At 42.8% G+C, this 10,734-nt stretch overlaps 1 protein-coding gene across 1 annotated transcript in view; it reads right to left on the reverse strand.

Moving 5' to 3' along the window:
- IPO7 (importin 7) overlaps nt 1-10,465 on the reverse strand; it is a 36,308-nt gene extending 25,843 nt beyond the window's left edge. Inside the window, exons 1-2 of the mRNA XM_027884550.1 lie at nt 10,167-10,465; nt 1,300-1,381 (exon numbers count right to left, since the gene is read on the reverse strand). Coding sequence (XP_027740351.1) covers nt 1,300-1,381; nt 10,167-10,250 — 166 coding nt within the window. The 5' untranslated portion in view covers nt 10,251-10,465. The remainder of the gene's footprint in view (nt 1-1,299; nt 1,382-10,166) is intronic.
- Between the last annotated feature and the right edge of the window lie 269 nt (nt 10,466-10,734).

The following is a 10,734-nucleotide window of genomic DNA, read 5'->3' on the forward strand; positions in this document are numbered from 1 at the left end:
TCTCAGTATTTTCATTAAAACAAAGCTAATCACTGCTAATGATGACCTCAAACATCCCTTGTAAGCAAAAAAAATTTAATTAAGTTTGTGATACATGAGTGAACGCTAAAGAGAAACAGAGCTCCTTTATACCAAGGTTACGGGCCACATCAATTTGTAGCAATCAGGCTTCTGGCACAAATGCCTCCATTTACCATTTGACAACCAAATCCGAACTGCTTGTGTGGCAGAATTTAAATTACAGCACTCAGAAAAGTACTTCTAAAATGCAACAGGAAATCTCAAATGGCAAACTAATAACAGTTACTATTAATCTAATTCTACATACAGATCCATAAAGCAACTTCTTTTCCTGAATCTCATATGCACCTTTTGAAGATTCAGAAATGAAAGGGTTTCTGAAAGTGTCTGCAGAGGTTAAGGAACACTCAGCAGATCTCTGCTATTACAAGGCTGAAGTGATGCAGACTTCAGTCTGCCCTCAGTGGGATTTATCATGCCATTAATTGCTTTGCAAACACACGCTGTTTGTAAGCTGTGCCTTGTATGAGCCATCCCCACTCTCCACAGAATGCTTTGGGGTTTAATTGGCTTACATGAAGGAGGGTGAAATTTCAGAGGTTGTTTGCAAACATTCCCCTTTTTTTGCATTTTATACATGTTAAGCAGTAACCTTTTTGAGTCATTATCTGAATGGCACCCCCAAACAACACGATAAAAATGCAAGTTAAGCTTATGCTACAACTTCGAGCAGTCTGCTACATGGAAGATCCAAATTAATGATCTAGGGTACGTTTCCTGACCAGTCAGAAAAACCTCTGAAATATCACAGTAAAATCCTCTATCAAGTACTTATAGAAGCTTTAAGATGGTGTCTGGAGTTGTCAATATTCAACATCCACTTTTACTGATGGCTCCTGTGCAAATAAGCAGGGTTCCAAGAGGCATGATTTGTTTTCTTCCTCTCAATATGTTAGAAACATTAGCACTAACAGTACAAGGTTAAATTACCTCCTTGGACCAAGTGTAGCAGCATCATAAACCTTTCTGTTCCCCCAAAGACCATCATTCACTAGAGATAAACGGGAACAATCACTCAAGAGCCAGACACCTTTTCTTTCTGTCTTTCCTATTCAGAGTATGGTGCCAGATAATAGCTCATGATGACTGCAATTCGAGCAACTCCCAATTTCTGAGCGTTTGAGATTAAAACCATTAGAATTCTTTAACAGTATCTGCACGAGTACTTTTGTACCACTGAAGTAGATACAAAGAAAAAAAAAACACTCGGAAACTTGCCTGCCTGTCTCACTGGTAAATCCAGTTGCTCGGACATAGTGATCTGAAGAAGGGTTGAAACAAAGTTCACTGACTTATGAGCCTGCAGAGAGAGGGAAAAAAAAAAAAAGAGTATTATACAGTCATAGTTTGCTAAGTTTTAGAATACTCCCATTAGGTTTTACAATATCTTTATAATGATGTAATGCAATCAATAGGATACCAGCAACTCAGTTTCACAGGAGTCAGCTCATCAGCCAAAGCATTCCAAAGCTTCGTGCTCACTGTAGTTTGAAGACAGCACGGGGGAGGAAAAACCCTACCGTTTAAGGTAACAGAGCTGAAGAAACCACTGAACAGGCTCCAGGAATCAGCCTTTCACAGTCACCAAACATGTTCCCCATTCAGAACAAACACTTGAAACAAGAGCACCTAAACAGCCAGAAAAAATCCAAGTGCAGCAAGTTTACAGCCACCTTTAGCAAGGTAGGAATTCATTATATAATAAGCTAAGAAACAGATGGTAAATATGTTTTAAAACTAAGCCCAACATTAAGCAAGCCTGTCCAACTCAGCTCATCTTTCTGAAAAAACAGCTTCAAGGGACCCCTGATGCACTAAGTGCCTGCAGCAAAAGCAAACCAACAGCAAGGAGACCCAAACAGGGACACATCTCCAGAATAACAACTTCCCAAGGATTTGCAAGAGTTCACTTACAAAGAAAACAAATAATGAGAAATTTCATTGATGCATTAAATACTATATTGTATTCCCAATATGAGGAAACAAAGCTTAACATTATTATAGCATTCTTTTCCCACCCTCCAAGCATCAAAAACCCAAGACATTAATTTTGCTGGTAGAAGTGAACTGCAATCTTAAAAAATTAACTCTACTTTTTTTAACTGAAAGCCAACATAATTGTCTCCAGGTTAGGAGTCAATGGACATGAGTTACAGTGGGAAATGTCTATTTTACACGTGGGAAGAAAATTCACAGGGGAGGCCAAGGTCTGAAACTCCTGTCCACAGAAGCTGGAGGACTTCATTCTGTGAGATAATCAGTTGGACAAGTCCCAATTTACCTCATCTAACTTCCACACAGCTTTGCTTGGGGCTTGACCAGATATCTGCACAGTTCCCCTCAAACCTAATTACTCCATGATTCAAATTGCCAAGATATATTTCTGTTTTATCTTCACTTACATTTCAGTATTGTTTCCTATGTTCTTTGCAGCTCCTCTATCAAAGACAACTGCACAGATCCACATAATTAAACCAGTTCAACTCCTAGGAAAACACCTCTTACCTACTTGTTACTCAGTTTATTACTCCCTACATAAGGCAAGAAAGTTAATACTTTGAAAACTACTGAAATTACACTATTTATCAGAAACAAATGGCTGTCAGATTCTGCAGCAAATCCATGTCATAAAGAGAAATAACCAGGAATTGCCTTTCTATTCTTTTAGTAGGACCAAAAGCTCTTCTGACAGTATGAAATTATGTCAACATTCCTCCTAAGTGTGTAACACTGCTCAGCTCACTCCTACAGTACCACAATCGCCTCTCCAACTTTTCCCTAGCAAGGATCTCCTATATGTTCCAGTACAAACAAGTGTAAAAGGGACGGCCTGGGACACGACATTTGTACTAAGATTTGGTTTAGTACGGCTTGTTTTCTACCTCCTCTTATTAAAAACAGATTTTAAATGAAGAATGAACTTGACGTAAGAATCTCCCCCAAATGTTAAAACACTGAACACATTCATCCTGTGCACTACAAATCTACAGGCTCCAGAACAGCCAGAAGCAACAGGGGCACCTGCTCCCAGTGAAATGTTTATTTGCAGAGTGTGATTTGATGAACTGGGAGTAAGTGACACTGCAACATGAGCACTCGTCTTTCTGACCCACGTGCCTCTGGTACCCCCCCAGGTCCTGAAGAAGCAAATACACCTTCAAATGAAAAAAAAAAAAAAAAAAAAAAAGCGCACTTGTTTTCAATTGTCAAGTTAATGGTTGAATAAATAAATTTAAAGTAAAATTTACTTGTTGGGTTTTATTTCTACTACAGCTCCACGTCCGTTAAGTTCCTTCCTTCTTAAGTCACATTAATAGACACAACAGATACCAAATGACATCAGAGCCTATTTCAGCACAGCACTCAATTATATGTTTAACATTAATGTCAGCGGAAGTGCTCCTGTATTTAACGTGCTCTGAACTTGAGAAAGCTTTCAGTTTCAACAACCTTTAACTCACCTACAAATAAGGTCACATCAGTCTACATAAAATGGACTTTAAAGTGCAAACTGCTGTCTTTCCACAAGGACTACAAATTTAACAAATACCTTTTCTATAGTAAAATCTCACAATGTATTTCATGTTTGTAAAGTCAAAATTTGAAGGATTCCTTTCTCTTTTCCACGATAAATGACCACTATTGTTTAAAAAAAACCTAATAATTTCAGTAACAAATATGGAAATGGCTGAAGAAGTATCATGAAACTAATGGGAAAAAACCCAAAGAAATGGAGTTAAAAGAATCTTATGTCTTAAAAGCAACAAAAAATCAACAGCAGTGTATAAAACTGCCGCACACTGAAATTTAATAAAATACCAAAGAACAACCCTTTCTTCATTTTAAAATAAACAGGACTGAGTCTGTGCCTATAGCAAGTTAGAGAAGCTCCCTAGAAATACAAATTACATTATTACGTTGGATTAATACATTTTCACTTTGAACTATAAGTAGTTTCAAAGGGCAGAACCAAAACATTACCAAAACAAACCTATATCATCATCTGTTTTTGTTTAGTTGGTTTTTGTTTGGTTGGTTTTTTAAAATCTTACAAGCATCATCTTATTAGCAGCTGAAGCATCGGACGCCAGCCATGAGGATGAGCTACTTTATCAGGTTTAGTGGTTCAAAGGAGATTCAGACCAGATATAATCTGTGCTTTTAATACAAGGTAGCACAAGTAAAATACCTTGTACTTGCCAATCAAAGCCTCCTCTTAATCCATTCAGTTAACACCTAAATTCACAGAGAGCTACATTAACACTTCTATGCATTCTAAATGGAAAAAAAAAGGAATTCTGCGCTCTTTACAATGACCTCCTTCCCCCAAGCCAGTGAAAGGAAGGTGATTCCAGAGAAAGCAAAATGTAGGGAGCAGTAAGGACATTTCCACGAAGACAAGTGTGTACTGACTGGTGAAATAAAATCCTGGGTACTACAGTAACTGGTCACTTGCTCCCTTGCTCTGCTTTACTCTTAAAAAGAACATCTAATGTTTTACTGGTACCTGGAACCTAAACCCCTGAACCTAAAATAAGACACCACACAGGTGTCTTTTGGTATCTACGTCATTAAAAAATACTGAACCCACATCCATTTCAGCTATTTTCATCTTTAATAATTTTACTCCCCAAAGAGGGCTGCCTCTCAGGACAGCATGCTCCTCTTCACTGACAGCACCGCTAAGAAAAACAACCATACTGGAAAAACACCTATTTTAGGTACATATTCTATAAAAATGGTACACTGTACATATGTGTATTTTAGACAAATATACAGATATACTTGCTTCTGGGTTTAGTGCACATGATTAACCTGAACACTTCACTATGCTCAATGAAGATTCATTAAAGGCCCACCAAGGAATTATCTGAATGCAGAGGATTCTGCTGGCCCGTGCACACCCCCAGTCTCCAGAAGAATCAGGTGCACTGATGCCAATTCAGTGAGAGCCACTGGCAAGAAGTATCATTCTATACAGAAGTCCCACAGCTCCAGCACTGGGCAATCAGGATCTCACAGTGGTTGATATCACATACTCTAAACTGCCTGGAGCACAGAAACAATTTCTAGTACTTTAAAGTTCTGACTGTGGTAAAACTTGGTCTTTTATTCTCTTGCTCTCTGTTTAAAAATACCCTTTAAAAATAAATATTAACCTTAGAGAACTACAATGGCATTTTTAAAAAAGTTGTTCTGTCACAAAATCAGTTTTCCAACACGTAACTCAACATTTAAAGAAAAACAAAACCAAAACTCATCTGAAGTAGTCCTTCCCCCTTACACATCATCCAACATGCCATGTCACTGGTATGACTTTGCTGTCTAAGAGCCAAAGAATTCAGGGACTTTTCCCAAGAGCAATCTTTGCTATGCAGCCTGGCTAGCTGAGGAATGTGTTCTATCAGACCACAAACCTTGCACCAGTGTCTGTTAATATCAATCACTGCTCCAGAACATACAATCTTTCTGCATATTACTCTGTTTTTCCTAGCAGAGTTGGTTTGCTAGACGTGCTAAAACAGACTTTACAGAAAAGTGACATACCAGCCACATAACCTAAAATAGAAACGAAGTTTGAAGTTGACATTAGAGACCTGTTCATGGCGTATGAACCATCAACAGTTAATTACAACGCAGAAAAGCACTTTTCCTCCACGTTCCTCGTTCATCTTTAATACCAGAACTATTCATATCTCACACAAAGCCTGCATGTCACTAAATGATAAGAACAAGTTTCATCTTGGGTAAAAAGGCCTCCATGCATTCTTCTCAGACATGAGGAATTTGACACACCATAACAAGCACATTACAATAGGCACCTCCTTTACGGTTGCCAAAAAAGCAACACCAAACGACAATACTTACTATAGGTTGCTGAACTAGAACCTCAGGTTATTAATATAGCTATTCAAAGTAGCACATGTGAATAAAGGCTAAAATTTTTAGAGGGAAGTAGTGAAAAATATGTAAATGCAATGCATCTCCATCATTCCAATTAAAAAAAAAAAATCTACATGCAATTTTTTATCTTAGCCACAACAGGACTGGGTGCACATAAGTATTACACTGAGCTGAAACTGGGGTTTTTTATAGAAAAGTAAGGTCAGGAACTGTAAGGCTGGAACTAAATCACCAAACTGCCCTGTAGCGCTCTTTCACTGCTCTTTTTGAGAACTCTGCAGGTGTGGAAGTCATTCTGACCTCAGGTTTTTGCAAGCCAGTTCCGACACCTCTTCTGCAGATACAATGTATATGCAAACCTAGTTGTACATCCACAAAAGATACAAAGCACTTATCAGATCTTGCAAACCACCTTGTTGCTCATTTCATCACAATGCTGGCTGCAAGTTCGAAAGACTATTTGCTCTCCCGCTGGCCCAGGAAAATGGAATGTGCTCCAAGCAGAGGCTTGCTAAGCATACACAGTAACTATTTGCTAAGTCATGAGAAAGTGGCAAGTGGCCCTGTCTGCTCGGATTTTACCTTGTGCTAGGGAACTTGCATCAGGAATCTAACTTCTCCCTAATGAAGACAAGGCTCCCTTGGTTCCTTACTGCCCCCAAGGGGATTCCTGGTGTTGGACCAGCCTTGACATAGGCAGCTTAAAACACCCTTTCCCAAAGCATCTCTCATCTAGCACACACCAAAATATATAGACAGGTTCCATCTGTACAAGGGAAATGAGAATAACTAAGTACTTTGGGTAAAATGTCACACTAGCAACTTCAAAAGAGAACCCATGATCTGATAATCAAAGCCAGGAAACTCAAGCTCTGCTCTTGCTCTCACACTGCACTATAGAGCCATAGGTGTTACACATGAAGACCGAGTTAGAAAAGGTTAACAAAAAATTAACGATGAGGGTAACACTTTAATCACCTAGCCTAAAGTATCCATAGCATTTCAGCATTTGGAAAGCTCTGTCTCAAAGGCACTGCGTAAGAAGCAGCTTCCTTTTTCCCCTTTGATAACCTTTCACTCCAAAACTCTCAGTAGTTTAGAGTCCAATCATTTAATATAATCATTCCATCGTTATGACGTTTGTATCTATTAAGCAGGCAGTGAAAGGCACTGAACTAGGCCAAAATGCATTTTGTTAAACTGATGGCCATGGTGACCAGTCAACAAGACTTCCTTTTTTGCCTTTGCCTGTCACTGATATCAGAATACAAAAAAGCTAAACATAACTTCTGAAAGGCACTCCTCAGTAGAGCATCAGAATAATGTTTTCCTAAACAAACTGTTAGGCTTTGACTTTAAAAAATGGTGAGTTACAGGGAATTGCTCTTTTTTTTCCCCTAAACATTCTCAGACACAAAAATTGGGTTGTTAGTCTAAAAAGATACAGTAATAGCTCACACAACAAGGTTAATCTCAGAGACTTACAAGACAGACATCACAGTTAAGTTATAAATTCACTGGAATTACGAAGAAGAAACCTACAAGGAACGTAATATCTAGTAACTGCACCTTCATAAATATGTTGATATTAAAAGATAAAACAACACTGTGTAATATTTTCAGAGTGTCATTCCGTAAGCCTTGGTAAAACACAGCTTTCCCCTGTAAGACAGGGACAGAGACGGGTGAACACCTCAGGCTATCTCATCAGCTGAAAATTCCAGACTGAGAGAAGCTGTTGGACACAAGAGCTAGTGGTCTCATTCCCTGCAACTTCTTTTCACAGTGAGAAAAGTAAAGCCAAACAGACTGGAATACCTGCTTTTTAACATTATCTCAAGTCTAAAAGTCCTCACAGCATTTTATATGCAGGCAATATAACCTGATAAAACTTAGCAAATGAAGAAATTAGGCATAGAACAATTATGACTTAGCCAAGGTCAAAGGAAAAACAACATAGCCTGGACAAATCCAGAACCATACACCCCTTCTCCAGTCAGTGGAAACTTGGTTGATTGATAGGGTATGATGACAACAGATCTAGACACTTAACTCTTCCGATAATCAGGAATATCAATTACTGACTGAACCACCTTCTTTTGTGGTAAGGTAAAATGACCATCCTGCTGAAAACCAGACTCATCAGCTCAACAGAGGCACTTCTGACAAATTAAAGGTAAACTGAAAGGTCAACCAAGGACAACTATTAAACTACATAAACACTTGTGCAGCCTGGCCACGTGCAAGAACAGTGTGCCCCTCTGTTACAATCTCATCTTTACAGATCAAGTGATCACCACACCTGGAATAAAGTATTAACTGGCAACAAAATTGCACTAACATTCAGCAAATTTAGACCAGTATCTTGCAAGCAAATGCAGAACTGACTTCAATAAACATGCCAAACCAAGACCACGCATGCAACTACAGCTGTATGTATGTACAAGTGCTGGTAGATTTAGGGTTTAGCAAATTTTTTTTATCACAAAATATCTATGAAAGATTAGTGATGCCACATTTCCAACAACAACGAATTCTTACACGCTGGTTGGTAACATCTGGTGTTTTCAAAGGGGCACAGATATTTAGATTTTATGCCAATTTAGCACTTGTGTAGTACACCACAGACCATGGAGTTCTGATTCAAAAGTGCACACAAAAGCCAGTTGCCGGTGGTGGGCACGATCCTTCATGCAAGAGTTTGCCATTTGCTGAAGACCTCGATTGGCAGTGAAGGCAATTTCCTACACCTTCAGCAACTCAATACCTGCAGAAAATAACTAGATTTCAAGCAAGTTACTATATATAGGCATGCAATGAACGCGAAAAAAATAATTAATTTTGGGGCCAGCTTAAGATTTCACAGACGTTACTGTCTTTATAGGTCATTATGTTACTTTTTGATTTAAATAACAAACAATAATGTTCTTTTAAACAGAGTATATGGAAAAGACAGCAATTACTTTATACAAACCTCAATAATCATTAAGTAGTTTTACAGCTATCTATTTCAAATGTACCTAATATTTATTTTCCATTCACTTACTAAATGACATTTGGGATTTTGGCTTGATTACACTTTTTTTTATAATCTGAAAAGCCACACTTTCAGTTTTTGAAAGTTTCTTCACTACTAGCAGAACATTTGGCCCACCTTTATCTAAGCTCTGCTGAACATCTGTTGCATTAAATTAGTATCATCAGGCCCAAAGTCTGCTTAAGAGCAACAAAGAAAAACGCTTGTGGAAAAGGCCAACTACAGGCACCACAGGAGCTGCCACACAGGCTTATCCTTCACCTCCTCTGTCAAGAGATCACCTCTTCTCTGAGGCAAACACTAGAATATCTTTATTTTCTCCAAATGTCTAAAAGTCCTGTGGCTGTTTCTTATCAATAAAGCTTTTCCCCTGGTGAGGTTAAGTGGAACAAAAATACAATCTTCTTCCAAAATTGAAGCCTGTGGAACTAGGACCTGCCGGTTTTGCTATATCCCGGTTTGACACGTGAATGCAGCCGAAGAGCATGACATACTTGGGCTGGGAACCCTCTCTTTCCCCTGGACACGTGTCCATACGCTCCCAGAAAGCACACCCGCCTCGGCAGCCCAGCAGTCCAGGGGATTTGGAACAAAACGCCGCCAGGCTGCCAGATTTGATTCCGAACTCAGCCCAGGCCACTCTTACGGGCTGCGCTGCTCGTAAAGTGATGCGGGTCTCGCTACCTCCTTCCCCGTTTGACAAATTCCTGCCTTCCGCACCCACAGGCCGATGTCCCTTAGACAGTCCCAGGCAGGGCTGGGTCCGGCCCGAGCCACCGCGGGCCTGCACCAAGGCCGGGTTTACCCCCCTCCGCCGATCACGCTTTTCCCGGCCGAGCACCAAGACAATGGAGGCGAATCGTTCCCGCCAGGAGAGGCACGGGGGCCTCGGCCGCTCCCCGGCGCTGCCCCCCGGCCCGAGCAGCCCCGCCCGGCCCCGCTGCCATGTGCGGGGACAATGCGCGCCGGGCCCGGCCCGCGCCCGCCGGGACACGGCCGGCGGGGAGGGCCCGAGGGCGCGGGGGACGGGCCGAGGGGACGGCGGGGACCCTCTGCGCCCCCGCCCCGCTCCCCCTCTCCCGGGCCGGCCGCGGCCCCGCTCCCCAGCGCCGCGGCCCCGGCCCAGGCCCGGCGGCGCCCTCACCTCGTTGAGCTGCCGCTCGGCGGCTTCGCGCAGCGCCGGGTCCATGGTGCCGCGCAGGGCCTCGATGATGCCGCTGGGGTCCATGGCGGGGGCAGCGCGGGGGGCAGAGGGCAGGGGCCGGGGCCGCGCCGAGCGCACATGGACCCGCCGCCTCCAGCGGCCGCCGGCGCGAAAGGAAGGGAGAGCGCCAAGGGCCCGGATAGAGCTGCCCCCGCCGCCGACGGGAGCGGCGCCCCTTCCGCCGCACGGCCCGCCCCGCCCCGCCGCGGGGCGCCGCGGGAGATGCAGTCCCGGCCGAGCGGGCCGGGGCGCGACGGCAAGGGCAGCCTGGGCCGGCCGACCACACGGCCCGGGGCGCCCCGGGAGATGCGGGCCGGACCCGGCCGGACCGACCGCACAGCCCGGGACGCCTCAGGAGCTGCGGTGGCCGCACGAACGGCCCCGTCGCGGGAGCCGCCGTCGGGCACCGGCCGCCCGCCCGCCCGCACCACCCGCCCCGCCCGAGCCGAACCGAACCGAACCCCTGGTCGACAAGCGTCCCGAGCGATTCCGTTGTTTTAGCGAAAAT

Source organism: Empidonax traillii, unplaced genomic scaffold, assembly GCF_003031625.1.
Source record: "Empidonax traillii isolate 1590-97213 ecotype Southwest subspecies unplaced genomic scaffold, ASM303162v1 scaffold148:size1803964, whole genome shotgun sequence".
Lineage (NCBI taxonomy): Eukaryota > Metazoa > Chordata > Aves > Passeriformes > Tyrannidae > Empidonax > Empidonax traillii.